The 18,913-nt window shown below is 38.8% G+C and overlaps 1 protein-coding gene across 2 annotated transcripts in view; it reads left to right on the top strand.

Moving 5' to 3' along the window:
- THSD7A (thrombospondin type 1 domain containing 7A) overlaps positions 1-18,913 on the top strand; it is a 294,507-nt gene that overhangs the window by 249,454 nt on the left and 26,140 nt on the right. For both annotated transcript variants that reach the window (XM_084897092.1, XM_084897093.1), the window contains exons 14-18: positions 2,348-2,526; positions 6,691-6,824; positions 12,817-12,970; positions 14,497-14,641; positions 15,968-16,083. In XM_084897092.1, coding sequence (XP_084753218.1) covers positions 2,348-2,526; positions 6,691-6,824; positions 12,817-12,970; positions 14,497-14,641; positions 15,968-16,083 — 728 coding nt within the window. The remainder of the gene's footprint in view (positions 1-2,347; positions 2,527-6,690; positions 6,825-12,816; positions 12,971-14,496; positions 14,642-15,967; positions 16,084-18,913) is intronic.

Genomic DNA, 18,913 nt, shown 5'->3' with positions numbered 1-18,913 from the left:
TAATTGCCTTGAAAAATGATCTTAGTGAAGAAAGCAGGGCAATGATTACCTGGCAGTTCACTTCTAGCATTAAGGATTTTAATTGTGCTAGATGAACATGACGGGCAATTATTGGAAGTTGTTACACATCGGAAAATAAAAATGGCAAGCTAAGCATTATATTCTGTTGCAGTTTTGTCTCAGGGTCTACACGTATCCTTTAACAATTTAATACCTTGAGTTTTATTTGAGAGACATTTCTGGAATATGCTATTGGAAGATCATACATAGAAGTGTTAAGTGTTACTACTTGATGATAAATGTGAATCAGTCTGAGGTCATCCATGTTAAATATCACTATGCATAATACTTCACCTGACGATGGAAGGAAAGAATTTCCATTTATCTGTTACTCTGTGAAGCAGTGACATTAAAGATTATGTGTTTCTATTTTACACTACAGTTACTAAATAACAAAAGGTTAAAGGTTTACTTTTACAGTCATTTTGAAATTTAACAAGGTGGAAAATGCAATTCTTCTAGAAATATTTCAATAACGTTACCTTTGAAATACTAGTGTCCTTTTGTCAAAGCTATTGATGATATCTGGAAATAATTGGGATTTTAAAAAATTATTGGACTTGCATAGTTTAATAGTTTGATGATAGAATGGCATTCATTTGGAAATTAGACATTTTTATTTTATTTCTTAAACTATGACTATGCAATAAAAAAGCTATTATATTAAAAAAATTATTGGCCCTATCAGGAATTATGTATCTAAGTATCTCATGCTGTTTTAGATAAATTTGTTTACTGGCTGTGCTGTAATGGGATTTAAAATGTATTTCAACTCAAAATAGTAAGGGGAGCTTTGTTTCCTTACCTCAAGCCATATTTAAAGTCAAAGTATAACATTTAAGTAGATCACTCCACCTATTTGAAGATTTTTATGTTTTTCAAAAAAGAATTGATAAAACAATGAACATTGGAAATAACTAGGTTTATTTAAAAAATCAAAACGATATTATGATGAATAGTTTATTATTCTAGGATAATTAGACTGATTTTGAAATAAAATTATTACCTAAGCACCTTAAGAAAGGTCACAGTCCAGCTGGTGTGGCTCAGTGGTTGAGCGTTGACCTATGAACCAAGAGGTCACTGGTTCCAATTCCTGCTCAGGACACATGGCCAGGTTGTGGGCTTGATCTCCAGTAGGGGGCATACAGGAGGTAGCCAGTCAATGTTTCTCTCTCATAGATGTTTCTGTCTCTCCCTTTCCCTTCCTCTTGCTCAAGAAAGTAATAAAAAGATATTTTAAAAATATCTACTTATAGATCCTAGTACAAATGGTTTATGTGATAATCATTTCTAAATCGAATCCTTCATTTGATGTAAAGTGGTATGACAGTGTTTTCTTGAATCAAGAACTACTCTGCACAGAGTATTTGACTCTCGACCAGAGGAATTTTGCTTTTCTTACACATTTGCCTTGGGAATAATAGTGCTAAATTGATCTAGTGAGATGCCAAGTTGGTGGTAAAGGGATTGTTCAAGGAAAATGCTCCCATTCCTCAAAACTAATCGGTAGGCCATTGAGTGACTTGGCTGTGTGATTTGATGGAGTGAACACTGGACTAGACCTCAGAAAACCTTTCCTCACATCTCACTGTACGACCTTGCATTTGGCAATTATCTCTCTGCATTTGCTTTCTCATCTGCCCAGTAGACTATCCATACCCACCCAATGCATTTATAAGATTTTCAAGCAAATCAATGAATACAAAGTGTGAAGGTGCTTTGAAATTGGCAGCACTATAAAACTAGGAGACTTTATTTAACGGTCTTCATTGTTCTTCTTCCGGCCTCATTTCCAAAGAAGGGGAAAGAAACATAGGTGCTAAGTTAAATGGTTCCTTTCGGATAGTGATTGAAAGGGCCCGGCTTCTTGAGCAAGAACATTGCTTGGGCCCAGAAACTTGAACTTGTGTGACATTAACGGACAGGATCCTGTGGAAAACTGTTGTACTTTTTTTTTTTTTTTTTAATGAATCGTTCTGGCAGAGTGCGGATGATATGGCAGCAGACAGGTTATTGTCAATTAAACAGGAGCTGTCAGGAGTACTGAAATGTGATGAGCGTGAGTCCTGAGCAGATCATATGGCAGCTGCTCAGCTGTTATTTTAACAGAGTCGCTGCATGTATGTGTCATTTTCCTGCACCATTCAATTTGAATCCTTAACGATGGAGACTCTGCATTAGCATGTTGCTGTCAAGTCAAACTTGGATCTTCTAAATGAGCATCTGGGTGGTGGTGGGCGAGGGACATGAGGGAGATGGCTCTCCTCTCATTTCCTGCACTCAGGTTACATCGAAGAGGCCTGCATCATCCCCTGCCCCTCCGACTGCAAGCTCAGCGAGTGGTCCAACTGGTCCCGCTGCAGTAAGTCCTGTGGGAGCGGTGTGAAGGTACGGTCTAAATGGCTGCGAGAAAAGCCGTATAATGGAGGAAGGCCTTGCCCCAAACTGGACCATGTCAACCAGGTATTTTATGCTGCTGGCAATACTAAAGTGTTGTGATTTAGATTGGTAATGATGTATTCCCCCCCACACACACACACACACACCCCAAATGGACCAAAGTAAATAATAGCCCCTGAATTAGAAACTTGGCTCATTTTATTTTTAGAGTAGTCTGGATCAATACATGTATATTGTTAAAAACCCAAATCAGATATGTCATCTCTTTATTCTCAACAGACCTAGTACCCTGCATATGTGTGCATATGAATATAAAGCAATGGAAAGTAAATGAAAATTCCCTTTGAAATAATGTCAAGATATTTAACCTGTAATAAAATTATATCTAACTTGTGTGTTATTAAGAGCAAGATTGTCTCGTTCTTAGAGTACCCCGAGACTCTCGAAGAAGACATCTCAATTACCAACCTCTTAAATTAAAATCAAAGAAAGTATTTAAGTTGAGATCTAAAATTAGGAAATATATACTGTTCATTCATTTGAAATTAGTTGATATAAAATTTTTTAAATTTTTAAATGGCCTCAAAATCACTGTAAGTATATCTATCAATTTAATCCTTGGCCTTTTATATCTTATTTTGTACTTTATTTGACTTCAGATTCTCCTTATTAGTTGCTATTAATAGTTGTGTTTGTTGGAAATATAAAGTAAAAGGCTAATAGAGGAAATTGAAACTAATTTAAATGTAACATAAGATACATCAGACAATTATTATCGTGTTTGGCCTGCATGTGAATTAACAAAGTACAAATTTGATATAGTCTATGTAGATGTTAAGAAGTGTATTTAAATCTAAGTCACAATCAAATGAACCAAGTCATATGTATGAACCAACCTTAAATGTATAGATATATTTCATATATACATAAACTAATTTTAATCTCCAAACACACTGCTTACCAGGACCCAAACTTTCCTTTCCAAATTACCCTAAATTTGTTCTTAGCAATAAAAGTACACTGTAGAGAGAGTAAAAAGAATTTATGGATAAAGAGACTAGGATTAAGAAAGTGTAGAATTAAATTCTATAGAAAGTTCTCTGAAAGAATCTGGATTTTCCCCCAAGTAGCTACATTTGCCCTTAAATGAAACCAAAAGTAAGTAACATACTACACTGCTGCCATCTATTGGTGACTGAGTGTCCCTGTGCTCGGGAATGTTTCCAAAGAAAAAGATGGAACTCCTTGACCAAGTGAAGCAAAATAACTCAACTGTAGTGTTTGTAAACAAAACAATACTTTCCTGTAAGTTTTGAAATCTTGAATTTCCAACAGTAAATGTAAATTTTATTACATTTTGATCCAGGGTTCTAATAAAGAGAAATTTCCTTTGATGGTACATTTGCAGATTCAAGATCTTATCCCAAATGGTCTTTGCAATGAAAAGGCTTTCCTCTAAAGTCTCCAACTTTAATGTAGCCTCATGGAGAGTTTGAAAAGGACATATGGGTACTTGTTAACAGCTTACTGGTCTTATATTGAGACCAACAACTAAAATATCAAAGCTAAAACAAGAAACAATTTGTTTAAAAAATAAACTTTTAAGAGTTTATATATTAGTAATGCCATTAGAAGAGCAAAGAACATGCAGAGGTTTGTGTTAATGTTGAAAAATGTTCAAGTCACACAGACTTTTTACAGTTATACGTTCCTCAATATAATTGGTGGTACTTTGACTTGAAAATGGTGTTTGAGGTTTGATTTTTCCAGTGAGGAAGCAAATCCTCATTTCTTATGAAATATGGGTGGATGGATGAAGATGGGTAAATTTATCAATCAATCAATCGATCTATAAATAGATAGCCATTCACAGTTTGAAGCACAAGACACTTGCAGCTCTGTGTCAGTTCCCTATGAGTATTTTGAGGTCTACTCCATTGTCTAAGATGTCTGCATCCTGCCCACCTAATACTTTCCCTGATTCTGCTGCTTGCAGTAGTTATTAGTGTATCTTAACTTTAAACAGTGAGTTGGTTTTTCTCTCCCAAGGCCTAAAAAAGGTGTTCTAATTATTTACTCACCCCCCAAAAATTGTCTTTTCCATAGGGATAATAATATTTGAAACTTGAAACATGAGTTTTTCACATTCAATATACTGACATTTTACTTCTCTTTGCTTCTCTCCCCATCTTGATTCCTGTGGACTATAACCACTCCAGGCACAGGTAAGAACTCTTAAACCTGCATAACAAGGTGCTGTTTATTTTCTGTTCTGCACCTGATTTCAGGGAATGTATTTTTTTTTTTTTCTACAATTGCCTCTTATTTTACAGGGAGAAAAAATATATTTTTCATAAAGTTTGTGTTCTGCCGTTGTTCCCTTTTTATTCCCTAGCATGGCGCTGGGTTTTCTCCTTTTGGAACCAGGGCCTGAGGTGCAGCGGTGGGAAACAAGCTTCCCCTCACTGGCCTTGGACAGGCACTGACACCTCCTGGTAATGACCTCATGCTTCCCAGGGGGAGGAAAAGTGCAGGTGGGCAGAGAGTGGGTGGCAGGAGGAGGCTCTGACTGATTTGTAAGAGATTAACATGCAAGCCATCCAAGGACTAGGAATGACGGCATTTCCCCTTCGGTTTGTGCCTTCCCCACAAATTGTAATGTTTTCCACACCAGAAATCAGTCATATTTAAATACAGCTCCCAATATGGATGTGATCATATGACAGTAAATATAGTTCTTACTTCAACAGTGCATGTATTTTATTATTATATGGCATAAATTTACTTTGTCTCTTTACTTCAGCATTTAATCCACTAAAATTTATACCAAGGAATAGCTCCAAAGACCTATTTAAATCTGTATTCTCTGTAAATTATTATATAAGCATTCATATGCTAGTGTGTGTGTGTGTGTGTGTGTGTAAAATAAGAGATAGAAGTGGATAATTACAGATTTTGCAATGATTTTTTTAAACACTTTTTCTACTATTTATTTGTCATTCTTCTGATTGAACAAAAGGAATTCTTGTTCATTGTTCTAAAAATCCTGAAACCAAACAAACACCTCAAACTTGGGGCTGTGAAAGCTTGTATGGATACAGCGCACACACAATTTGCTTTGTTTCAAGTGGCCCTCACTGCGTTAGTCCTAACTAAAGTTTGAAGATAGCTTTGTTTCATGTTATTTATCTTTTAATTTAGTTTCATAAATAAATGGAGCACACAAAAAAATACAAGTTTGGTTGTTTGCACGTATTTTATAAACAAGCCCAGTTATTTGAAAAAGCTACTTTTATACACTATTTAATTAATTCATTCATGTATTATTCATTCACTTATTTAACAAATCTCTATTGATTGTCTAACATATGAGTACCCTGGGGTAAGTATGGAAGACACACAAAACTATAAACAAGACCGATGGCCTAGGAAATTACAATACTGTGGTGATGTTATGGAGTTTGGGGCCCTTGGGTTTCCCATGATAGAAATCAAGCGGAACCATCAGAGAAATTTCTAGACAAATTTTACTAAGCTGATATTCAAACACAGGGGAGGCCACACAGAGGAAAGGAAGGTCCTCCAAACTGACTGGGGGGGTGGGGGGAGGAGAGGGGGGCTGGGGACCTGCCTCTCTCTGCTTGTCAGCTTTTATGAGCTGAGAACAAGGCAGACTTGCACACAAAGGTGTGTTTTGTTTTTTTTTACAAAGGCTGACTGGTGAAATTTCCCATGTCAGGGCCAGGCTACTGCCTCCTTCTGTCTAGTTGCTTGGCAACTGTCTTGGTGGCTGGACTGCTCACTACTGCCATCCCAGAAGGTGTGTACTGTAGCAGTCAAACTTTGAGCAAACAGCATGTGTTGAACAGTGGTTTCAACTTCTGCAAGGAAGTGGTTAGAAGGGAGATAAGAAAGACTACTTCATTGTTGTTCAAGGAGAAGCTGGGATGGCGACATTTTTGTAGTCAGCGTATCCGTGTTCCTTCTGTCATCTGGCATTCCTTCAGTCCCTGTGCTGTCTCAGTAGGGTACCAAATGTGGGATCTCCAACTACAGTGGGGCCAAGGGCACAGCCAGTTCTGCCCTGCTGTAACTCCAAAGAAATTTCAAATAATGGAGAGAAATGAAAGTAGCTAAAATGTGTATATAATGGTTGTTGTGATGTAAAATCTCCCCACTCTTGTCAGGTACCTGGGATGAGGTGGCTGAGAACTGTGTGTGTTTCAGGTGTACGAGGTCGTCCCCTGCCAGAGTGACTGCAACCAGTACCTGTGGGTCACAGAGCCGTGGAGCGTGTGCAAGGTGACCTTTGTGAACATGCCGGACAACTGCGGAGGGGGCGTGCAAACCCGAAAAGTGAGGTGAGCCCACGTCGGTTTACACAGAGAAGCAAAACACGAAAACCTCCCAGTGCCATACCTGCCAGCTTGAGCGTTCACTCCTTCCCAACCTCCCGATAAGTGGGCTTTCGTTTTATTTTTAGGGAATCTGTGTTCATGAAAAACTCTAAAAGATCTGCTTCAAGTAGCAGTTTTTCATGTCCGGCCTTCTGCTCTGGGCAGCTTCGCTCTGAGGTGCTTTTCTTGCTGGAGAGCTGAACCGATGCTGATTTCCAAACCCCAATAGCTGGTGCCTTAAAGGCCCACAGTGTTTCTGGCTGTGTTTTTTGCGGAGGCCTGATGCAGCGGGGATCTCCCTTTTCCGAGTCCTGCATGGAAAGAGAGATGAACAACCCAGTTCTAAGTGGAGGTGGCCAGGGATTCAGAAATAATAGAAATAAAGAGAGAAGACCCAGAGATAGATTTTAAGCTGGGAGGGCCACCGACCTCCTCTGCTAGAGAGACAGACGATGACCTTCTGAGCCACACAGGGCATCTATTTATTCTCCGATCCACAAGGGGATTTCACAGGAAAACAAGGAGCCTGGGAGGGCCCAGGTTCCACTCACTTCTTCCTCCTGGACAAACACAAGCCAGGAACTAAGAACATCTCCGCACTCCCAGGGCCCGGAGTGCAACTGACGTGACTCCGCCAATATCCCGGGCCCGGTCAGCAACAATCTAAAGAATGTCCAGGTGTCTTCCCAGGTGGCCCTCGACACATTTTAATGGTAATCTGTTATAAACTCTTGCTCTTTTATGTCAAACTGCCCAACTTCTGAATACTTTTGTCTGTTCTAGGAAGCCTTCCCTAAAGCCCATTGGCTAATGCCCCTCGTTTCTTTCTCTGTGGCCATGCTGACTGGTAGGGTAACCATAGCCACATTTGGCTGTGTTCACTTTAAATTTAAAGGAATTAAAATTAGAAATGTGTTTTCCCAGTCACACTAGATCCATTTCAAGAGCTCAAGAGCCACTGGTGGCTCAAGGCTGTTCTCTCAGACAGCATGGTATCCCCATCATCAGAGAGCTCTACTGAGCAGCATTTTCCTGTGGTATCATATACCCTGCATTGTTATGAAATGGCCTTTTTACATGTTTGCTACTATTCTTAATTCCCATATGTTTCTACGTGCTGAGACCCTGTCATAATCACAGAAACTCCCTAACACCTAATACAAGATTGACACTCATTAAAGTTTCTCTACAGCTTTTTGCATATGATCTTTAGGGGTTCTGGAACCAGAGTAACAAATGTATGAGGTTTCATTAATTCCACTTGTTGGAAGTGGTTATAGGGTTAAGCCTAGGACTGCAAAGCCACAAACAAGTCCCAGTTTGGAGAGGGCACAGTCCTCTAAGCATAATTAAGCTTGATCTTGTGACTGCCCCCTAGATCTTCCCTGGGTAGCTAGTGGGCTGTGGGAGGGGCAGCAAGTGCTGCCAAAACAAGTGAAACTCACAAGAACATTGTAAACTACCTTGTTTGTCCCTGACTATAAATAAAGCCTCAGCTTTGCAGGCTGGATCTGTTCTGTGGCCTCAGCCAGACACTGAAGATCGACCTAGGCAGAGCTTTTTCTCTTTGTCTATCATTTCTCCATCCTTCGTCACCCCCATTCAAGCTAACAAAAAACCTTGGCTGTGCTGGCGCAGCACACCACTTTATAGAGTAGATTCACAAATACTAATTCACCAGGGACAGGCATCTACTAAAGTGACAGGGTTGGCACTCAAACCCAAGTCTCTTGTCAACTGTTTAACTCTATCAGTTTCTTCTAACCAGCTGAGTGGCACACAGTAAAGACAAATATAAAACCATCCAGAACTTGATACCTCATATTGTGAAGCTCATTCTCACCCATGGCCTACCTACTCATGAATTTAAGATTCATATTTTTTAATCTGTTTCAGTAGAAAAGTAGAACAAATTAATGTTTGTATCTTAAAAGCCTTGGCACACTAGGTGTAACCTTGCTTCCAATAAAAATAATTTCTGTTTCTTTTTTCAAAAGCCCATCTGAACTCTACATTTATTTCTTTAGAGGCACTTTTCTAAGATGGTGGGGAAGAGGATGTAATGAGTTGATAAGGGAACAGGGAAGAAAAAGAAAGAAATTATGCTTCTGCTCTTCTTCTCCAAAATTTAAATTTTGCTTTGAATTTTAAAATATTTTTTCTTACATTAAGAATTTGATCAGGTTGGTTTTTTGGTCAGTAAAAAAATATATATCTATAATAATAAAAAGGTACTAATTAGACTAGATCTCTTCTGGATATCATTCCAGATGACCTTCCTGACAAAGCTGGAGCTTGAGGGAAGCCAGCCTGGGTCCTGGGTGCCTGTGGGTGGCCCCAGTGAAACCAGCTGGGTCTCAGATGCCCTCAGGCCATGAGGAGGGGAGCAGCCTGGGTTCTGGGTGCCTTCCAGGGGCTGAAAGAAGGAAGCCTGAGTCCCAGGTGCTGGAGGCAAGCCAGTGCTGGCAGCCAGGGGAAGGAAGGCCTACTCTTGCAACGAATTTTCATGCATTGGGCCTCTCGTTTATAATAAAGAACTACCATTCTTTCAGCTTTCCCTACAGTTATCTCTACATGTTGCTTTATTTTTCTCTGTTAATAAATATTCTTAACATTTTCAAACATATCCTAAACTAAGTAACTTTTCAGATCAAATTATTATCCAGTAAACATCTTTACTGAAAATAGAGAAGAGAAAAGGTCAGCATTGATTGTCATCTCTGATCATGTAATAATGTTTCTGTACTGATTGAGAAGTGTACCTCGGCTAATTAAGGTCAAAACGTCATGCTTAGATGCAAGCATTGGGTGACATTTTAGGATACATGAGTCTTTGAGAGCAGGATTCAATATATTCCATCTTGTTCTTTTGCTTTAGGGTGGTATGGCATTTCAAAGTCTGGGTGATAAAAGTGATTTGCTCTAGTGGGAAAAGATACTTTTTTCCCTGGCATGTTTTTTAAAGTGCCAGCACATTGTGATAATAAAAACAGAGCTATTTGGTTATTTTTATTGTTGCTTTTGAATTCTCTGCTGACAATGCACCTCCTTTTACTACACATGTGGCCTCCAACTTGAGTCTATACTATGTTTCTGAATATAATTCAGTTTTCTCACAGCATAATTCCTTTCATATAGAAAGAAAAAAGGCCAAGAATTTGAAAACAGCAAATGAATTTATAGGGCCTTCCTTTGAGGTCAAAACTTGATCCAAATATTTATTATCATTCTAGAATAATAAAATCATTAATGCCAAATAAAATAAATAAAACTTATAAATAATTTGTAAGGGTTTCTAGCAATTGTGGACATTCAAGTGATGGAATTCAAATGTAGTCATTAAAATTAACAACTTAGAAAAATTAGATGTCTATAATATATTGTTTGTGAGTTTTCCTTTTCTTTTTCTTTTTTTTTAAATATATTTTATTGATTTTTTACAAAGAGGAAGGGAGAGAGATAGAGAGCTAGAAACGTCAATGAGAGAGAAACATCGACCAGCTGCCTCTTGCACACCCCCTACTGGGAATGTGCCCGCACCCAAGGTACTTGCCCTTGACCGGAATCAAACCCGGGACCTTTCAGTATGCAGACCGACGCTCTACCACTGAGCCAAACCGGTTTCGGCGAGTTTTCCTTTTCTTAAGTGGTACAAATAGTGTTAAAGTTTTCTTATATTTAATGAAAGGAAAATGAATGTTTAAATATCTTTTTTAAGTGGTTATCTCTGATAGAATTATGTGAAATTTTATTATTTACTGGAGGCCTGGTGTGCGAATTCATGCATGGGTGGGGTCCAACCAGTCAGGGGGAGGGGGTATGGGAGGTTGGCTGGCTGGCCCCGCCCCCTGGTCCAACTCCAGGTTAAGGGGACAATTTGCATATTAGCCTTTTATTATACAGGATTCTGATTTTCTTAAAATTAATAGTTACCTGCCTAATAAAAGTTAAAGGAAGAAAAAAACCTTTGAAAATGAATTTTTGTGTATATCACTACATTATATTGAACATCTGTCCTTCACTCTGAATCAATAGGTAACTTTGCAAGTTGATCCTTGTACCTGTCAGTACCTGCTATGAATGCAGTGTTTTCTTAGCAGCAAAATCAACTTTGAGTATTGAACTGTCCCATTTGTTCCATGTCCTCTCACAGCTGCTGTCAGCAGAACATTTTGAAAAATGCCAGTGAAGGTAGAACTTTTTTTCCTGAGAAACTAAAATTCTCTCAGAGACATTTATAATTTAATTTTTCTTTCAACAATGAAATCAGACATCCACCTTTCTGTTGTTTTGCAATTGCTCTTTTATGCAAAAACTGCAGAGGAGGGTGTTTGTATAGATATTTTTTCAGGCTACGAAGCTAATTAAGACAGGAGCAACAGTACAGTTATTTAGTCTGAATGCATCACACAGACAGACAACATTTCTTTTAAATTAGGCATCACTATATAAAGGGCTATTCTGCAGAGCAAATATGAGAAGATACAGTGTTGCTACTGAATTCCTGAAAATAGTTGAAATTTCAGGTATAATTAGTAATGTAATTCAGCTCACAGTTTAAAACATCACAATGGAATTGAGAGGCTTAAGAGCTCAAGTCTTCCTTTTCATCTCTTGCAATGCAGTTCTGTTCCTATACCCATCAATTTGGTTGACCTTCCCAAGTGATAGATGAGGGGTAAGGTTTTTCTCTTTTACTAGAAACGTACACAGAGAGTTAACTATGGTACAAGTGAAGTCTGGTACTAGCCACATTTAATAGATTCCCAAAGGTGGGTGAAGAGCCCTTCATGACTGCTGACAATAGAATGATATGTAATAAAGTGTTTGAATTTATTGTTAAAAAAGAAAACTAACCATCAAAAAGGTCAAGATAGAGGGAAAACCAACAAGCACATTTAGAGAATTTGTGCTACACCTATGATAATTGTCTCTCCACTGCTGGCTCTCTGTTAAAGTTATCAGCAGATAAGGTGGTAAATATCTTTTTGTTTGCCAAACAATTTGATAAATGCCATCAGCTACTTTCAAAAATATTTTATGAAACCTCTCACTACTAGATTTAAGTGTGACTGGTCTTCCATTCATATATGAATCTGCCTTCACTATAGAATCTACCATTTTGTTCAGAAGAAAAAAGTGGATTATATTCCCAAATTACAACCCCTCTATGAATCTCTTTGGACCACTTCTCAGTCTAGGTCAGTGGTTGGCAAACTCATTAGTCAACAGAGCCAAATATCAACAGTACGACGATTGAAATTTCTTTTGAGAGCCACATTTTTTAAACTTAAACTTCTTCTAATGCCATTTCTTCGAAATATACTCATCCAGGCAATGGCATTTTGTGGAAGAGCCACATTCAAAGGGCCAAAGAGCCTCATGTGGCATGTGAGCCGCAGTTTGCTTACCATGGGTCTAGGTCAATGATCCTCTCCTTTCAGAGGAAGACATATAGAGTTTATATACACTTTTAAAGTCTATACTTTTTTAAATGTTTTTATTGATTTTTAGAGAGAGAGGAAGGGAGAGAGAGATGAGAAAGAAACATCGATAGGTTGCCCCGAAAATATATCTTACTGGGGATTGAGCTCCCAACCCGAGCATATGCCCTGACCAAGGACTCAAACAGAAACGCCCAACCAACTGAGTCACATGGGCTGGCCACAGTGGCTAATCTATGGTAGTACTTTTTAAAAATTGTGACGATGCCCACAAGGATAATTTTTAAAATCATATCAAAGCTCTATGAATATTTATAAGAGGCAGAGATCATTTTATGTCCTCATGTTTGAAGAATTTTATTCATTAAATGCAAAGCTTTCCACACCACCGTCCCCTTTCTCCCCCTTACCCCCTCCCACAATGTTGTCTTAAAATGAGCCTTCTATTCTATGGGTTGGCCTTTGTTATTAACTGTCCTGGTTCCTTCACTGATAGGTATGTTTTCTTGCAGATGCATGCAGAACACGGCGGATGGCCCTTCTGAGCACGTAGAGGATTACCTCTGTGACCCAGAAGAGATGCCCCTGGGTTCCAGAGAGTGCAAACTACCGTGTCCTGAGGACTGTGTGATATCCGAATGGGGTCCGTGGACTCGATGCACTTTGGTGAGACCATTAGCCATTCATTAATTCATTAATACAGAGGTTGCTTGGTTCATGACCACTGACGTTTTAAAGACGTTATTCTAAATTACTTACCAAGTTAGTTACCAAAGCAAGGTGTATTTTCTTGGCTTCTTCATCCTATGACTGCGCCATGTGAAGTCAGCAATATTTCCCCTCACACTAGCACAGCTTGACCTCTTGCAGGCTTTGTGCTCCGCCATCTTCCTCACCCAGCACAGACAGCCTGCAGATGGCTTACAAACACACAGCGGGTTAAGAACTGCAGTGGTGATAATGACTCCCTCCAGGTAAAGGGACAAAGAATAAACCTCTAGTAAAAGCACTTTAATGGTGTCAGGTTATTGTCATCCCTTGCTTTTTGCCCAATCCATTTTACTTAAATTGTAGGCATAATCTCACACCCAGTGGGGGTTCTGCAGCAGGAGGATTGACACTAAAGCACCAATGATCCTGGAGAGAGAGGGAGTGGAAAGAAGGAAGCTGTGCGTCAATGAATCTCTTTCTGCACACTGACTCTGCGTGTCTTTGGGCCTGGGAAGCCAGCTGAGAGTTTCAAATCACACAAAAGCTTCTAGGTTTCAGCAGCCCGTAGGGGCTCTTCCATGGGACCCTGGGAAGAGAGTTGTTTGAAACGGAACTGGCTGGTGATGTAGAAAATTGGGTTTGCCCCTGGGCACCTTTGTAAAGCTGCCCCAGAATGGCTTCAGAAGCATGGGAAACTGCATGAAATGTGGCATTAATTTGCTGAAATACAATACAGAACGGCGTCAAAACATTTATAAAGCATGTTTTCAAGGAAAAATTAAATTCCTAGCTCAGTATTAATATTACTAAAGGTGCTGATTAGCAGCCAAGTGATAGAGCAGGAGCAAAACAAGGCTAGCAGTTGACTTGAATGCAGTGAAATTGTAATAAAGAATCAACTGTTTCACGAGGGTATGCAAATGATCTCCTCATTCCATTAATGTCAAGTTTGAAGTTACTGCTCTTGTTCTTAGAAGCCAAATGCTTTCAGAACACAACTATACCAGTAAGAAAATGTAAGCCAATTTTTTACCTGCTTGTGTATTTGTGTGCGTATATATACATGAGCCTTGGGGAAAGTAAATATGACTAACAGCAAGTTATTTACAGTCACCCTTAAAATGTTTTTTTTGGAACCAACAGACTATTTTAGGTGATAGATAGATAGATAGATAGATAGATGATAGATAACGTCTGTATTAGTGATCTACAATAATTAATATGACCATATGAATGTGTTGTGAACCTATGATATGTGTCTATTAATATTTGACACATAAACCCTTCAGCATCCTATGGCTAGATCAGAAGCTCACCAACACTTTGATCACACAGAAGAAGAAATTGAAGTGGAATGAGATTGTTCCAGTTAGTCAGCGGCCCCAGCATACTAACTCCTGCTCCAGCGCTCTCCCTAACACATTAGCCTGGTGTGCCTGAGTATATTCACCTTTCTGAGGAGTTGTGTTATTCTCTGTCAGCCTTGCAATCAAAGCAATTTCCGGCAAAGGTCAGCTGATCCCATCAGACAACCCGCTGATGAGGGAAGAGTCTGTCCTGATGCTGTGGAGAAGGAGCCCTGCAACCTGAACAGAAACTGCTTCCACTACGATTATAACGTAACAGGTAGGTGGATGGTCATCTCCTCACAGAGCTAAAGGCCAAAGCCCGTGCGTGTCAGCTTAGCAGCGATCTGTGAGAATGGTTCATCTCCGTCCGTGTGCCTTTCGGACAGGCTGCCGGAAATCGTTCTTTATTAATGACAGAGATATTTATCTATTACATTTTTAATAAATGTCAAGATGCAGGAAGTGAAAATATTTAGCCCGGCAGTAGATTGTGAATAGGCCAACTCGTCCTGTTTAAGGCATCCTCCCACTTAGGGAAGGTGGAACTAAGATGATTTTCCTGTGGGTGTCAGGTTTAGGGAAAAATGCCTTCCTTCTTCAGAAGTTGTTTAATTGCTGAACCTCACTGGGACAACAGTTCTTCCTGTGAGAGCTCTACATAAGCATGATGAATCCGATGTAAAAACAACAGCAAGCTCACCCTCGCCAGAAAGTATATAAATATATTACTTCATCATTATCAAAGGTGCAGATAAAGATGGATAGATGAGTATTTTTTCAGGGAAAAAAAAGGCTTATTATAAATTCAATTTTTTTCCTAATCCTCGCCTCTTACCATCAAGGTACATTCTCTAGGAAAGAGTATGTATGGCTTGGGGAAACACTGGAGCTTATTTTGGAATTTTTTCAAGCAATTTTCACGGAGATATAAAGTACAGAAATGGTTCTCTGATACCCAGCACTCAGGTCGGCTTTTGTTCCTCTTGATTCTTCCCTTCAGTTTTCTTTGATGACACAAGGAAATTGCAGTTCTTGGGGATATGCCAGGTTACTCTAAAAAGAGAGATGAAAGGATTCTTTTGAAAAAGACATGAAATGAAATAGTAATTAAATAAATGTGACCAAAATGTTTTCGAAATAAGTGCATATTTTAAAACATTCTAAGTCAGGAAGTGTTTTTATTTGAAATACAGTGTTTTATTTGAACATAGCCCAGTGCAAGTACTATCTATTAAAATTATGATTATTTTGCTAAAACAAATGTAACATTAAAATTGAAATTTCTGCTTTTATTAGAAAAAAAAACTTTTTTAAGTGACTTGATCTGCAGGCCAACTCCATTTTTTACACTATCACCAAATGGCTATCAAGATGGTCAAGTAGATATCTGCCTTCCAGAATAATCCCTGTAGCAACATGCAACCCCAGCAATTCCATCTGACTCCTGATATGTTCGGAGCCGGGACCCATATGCTCTGCATGTGGGATGATTGATTGTGGGGCTTAGGAAGCAGTTGTGAATTAAATATGGGATTCGGGTCATCAGAGTTTCATTTGAATTTCATGTGTGGCCCTCGGTTCTGATGGGCTCCCTTCCTTGCAGATTGGAGTACGTGCCAGCTGAGTGAGAAGGCAGTTTGTGGAAATGGCATTAAAACAAGGATGTTGGACTGTGTTCGAAGTGATGGCAAGTCAGTTGACCCGAAATACTGTGAGGAGGTGAGGGGATGCTGTGTTTTATCTTTGTGAGTAAATTCTTCCCTGATAACTTCCATTCATGCTGAGCCAAGTGACCTGTGCACCATGCAGCTAGCTGCCAGCAGATGTTTTGTTGTTGTTGTTTTGCACTACTCAGGGGCCATTAAGCACCCTCTTGACAAGAGGCACTATCCAACATTACTGATTTCTACACATAATTTCCTGTATTTTGTTCTGCTTGAAGCCCAGAGGTATGCTAATTACCATTTTCTGAAAGAAATGCTTGGGGAACAATAAGTAATCAAGGTGAATATAGGCAATAAATCTTAATCAGACTACTCATCATCTTTGTAATTTCATTTGAATTCTGTGTTGCCTGGGACACCTGCCAAGATCCATCATTCATTCTCTCTGTTGCTAAACATTGATCGCAAGTAGGTTTGTAGCAGATTTTGATATTAGGATCTGATACCCAGCTGCGAGAGTCTAATCACTCAGGTGTGGAGCAGCGAGAGCTTGGGATTCAAACAAAGGAATGGAGTCTGCTGTTAATGTCTTTCGGGCACAAAGAATAGTCATTCTTAATTCTTCAATTTGTGGAAATAATGTCATCATTTCTAGGTAGGACCCTATGCGATGTGAGAAAACACTTGTTGACCTTTCTTAGTTGTCATGAAGCTACCCTTCGTGGTTTAATTATATTGTCTGGTTTCCAGACGAAAGGGTACTCACATTCCTGAGAGGTGTAGACTCCTCCTGCGTCTGAGACCCACTGGGTTAAATGTGAACCAAGATAGACAGAGGCCTCGCTATGCCTAGAACACACAGGAAGAGCTTATGACCTCATGAGGGTTCAGCACACATGTTGACCATATGTCTATTTCTGGCTGCACATCTGCCCAGAGTACATTGTTCTGACTCCTAATGGAAAACTTGAGGTGAAAACATGTTAATCCATTTGATATCTTTATCATATAGACCTAACATAATTTCCTTACATCTCTGTCCATGTGAACAAAGCTCCCAAATGTGCTGGACACTAGTTGTCCAGTTAATAAGTTTCTCTCACTATCATCTTATAACTTTGTCTATTCATAATTTTGGTTTAATTAGAAATTATATACCTGAATCACTTTTGAAACTAATAACATGAAAGTAATGGAACCATTATTAAAAATAACATTATTATAAATGAATATTATTATAGTCATGTGCTGGCTGCAGAGTCTTCTATGATCTGCTTCTAGTTGATTAATATGTCTCTTTCCTTACCGATTCTCATATAAATGCCCTCCTCAGTTGAGATGAAATATACTAGTACAATGAATAAGCTCTAAGAGCTTTTTCAAAGCTAACCCCCAATCATACAAGACCAATTTTAAAATAGCTCATCTGACTCCAGGACAAAGGTACAAAAAGGGTCCTTATTTCTACAGTAAAATTTAAATAAAAACCTGACAAACAACTAATTTTAAGAATCCAGGAGGGTAGATAAGTTTACTCTGTGTACAAATATTGTTCTGTTTGAATACTGCAATGACAATTAGGATTTAAATTATAACAGTCTGGCAAACACTGTCTTCAGGGAGAACAGTACTACTCGCTGCAGGAATTGAATTAAACAACTCATATCCCATTTAGCCACCCCTATGGATGCAGTAGGATGAAATAATAGCCCTGAGCAAAGCTGGCGATCTTTTTAACTATGGATTGATTGCCTGCCTGGTCACACATGTGTAAACCCTGCATTCAGCGCAACAGCAGTAGCCAACTCTTGCTGTTTCTCTAACAGCTGAAAAGAAAAATGGCATTACTAGCCAACAAAGAGGAAAATTGGGGTTAAGCCCATCCAGTATTTATATAGTGTTTTTGTCTTTGATGTTTTTCAGACATTTACTCACCTGGTACCTAGTAACTGATTTCTCCTTTCCTATTCCTTAATCCTTGAGCAGATTTTTTATTAATCACATGTTTATATAGATGGTGATGATAGATAGATGATAGATAGATAGACAGATAGGCAGAAAAAAGAAATGTAATAAGTATAAATAAAAAAGTAGGATGGGGTTAAACTATTTTGTACTGTATGCCCAAAATATTTATAAACAGATATCCTTTTTAATTTTCTAGCCAAATAAATAAGTTAGTAGTAATTCAATTTTATGATTCAAACCCTCTCTCTTTGAAACTGCAATCTACCTTAAACATAACACACTATTTTTATCATATCACCTTATGACTCTAATCCCCAGCCTCCCATGATGTTAAGTGACTTGGAGACTTTACCTACCGTATTTTCCGGCATATAAGATGACCCCCTAATTTTACAGTTAAAACATAGGTTTAGGCCTATATCCATTGTATAAGACTACCCCCCACTTCTGAGGCAACACCAGTTCTTTTTTTAATAGACCGCCTCTCTAACTCAGCCAATCCAAGTAGGCTTTTTATGCATGCAAATTATACATGTTCTGTACCCGAAGCTACACTGTGTTCTAGTAAAAAGCCTGCTCATATTGGCCAGAGTCAGAGAGGCGGTCTATTAAAAAAAGAACTGGTGTTGCCTCGGAAGTGGGGGGTAGTCTTATACAGCGAATATAGGCCTAAACCTATGTTTTAACTGTAAAATTAGGGGGTCGTCTTATACGCCGGAAAATACGGTAAGTGATATGGCAAAAATGTTCATACCAAATACTCATCTTTGTCAAATGTTACCAGTGGAAAATATGTGGAAGCACCTGCAGAGGGACGTACACAAATCATTGATCTGAGCTTCTCTCAGTGGGTACCTTAAAACCAAGTGCTATCCTTGATCCGCAGCATAACATTTCAGAAAGTTTTCTTTTGCCAC

The sequence above is a fragment of the Pipistrellus hanaki genome (genome assembly GCF_964339955.1).
Source record: "Pipistrellus hanaki genome assembly, chromosome: 10".
Taxonomy (NCBI): domain Eukaryota; kingdom Metazoa; phylum Chordata; class Mammalia; order Chiroptera; family Vespertilionidae; genus Pipistrellus; species Pipistrellus hanaki.
This window is presented reverse-complemented; position numbering and strand designations above follow the sequence as displayed.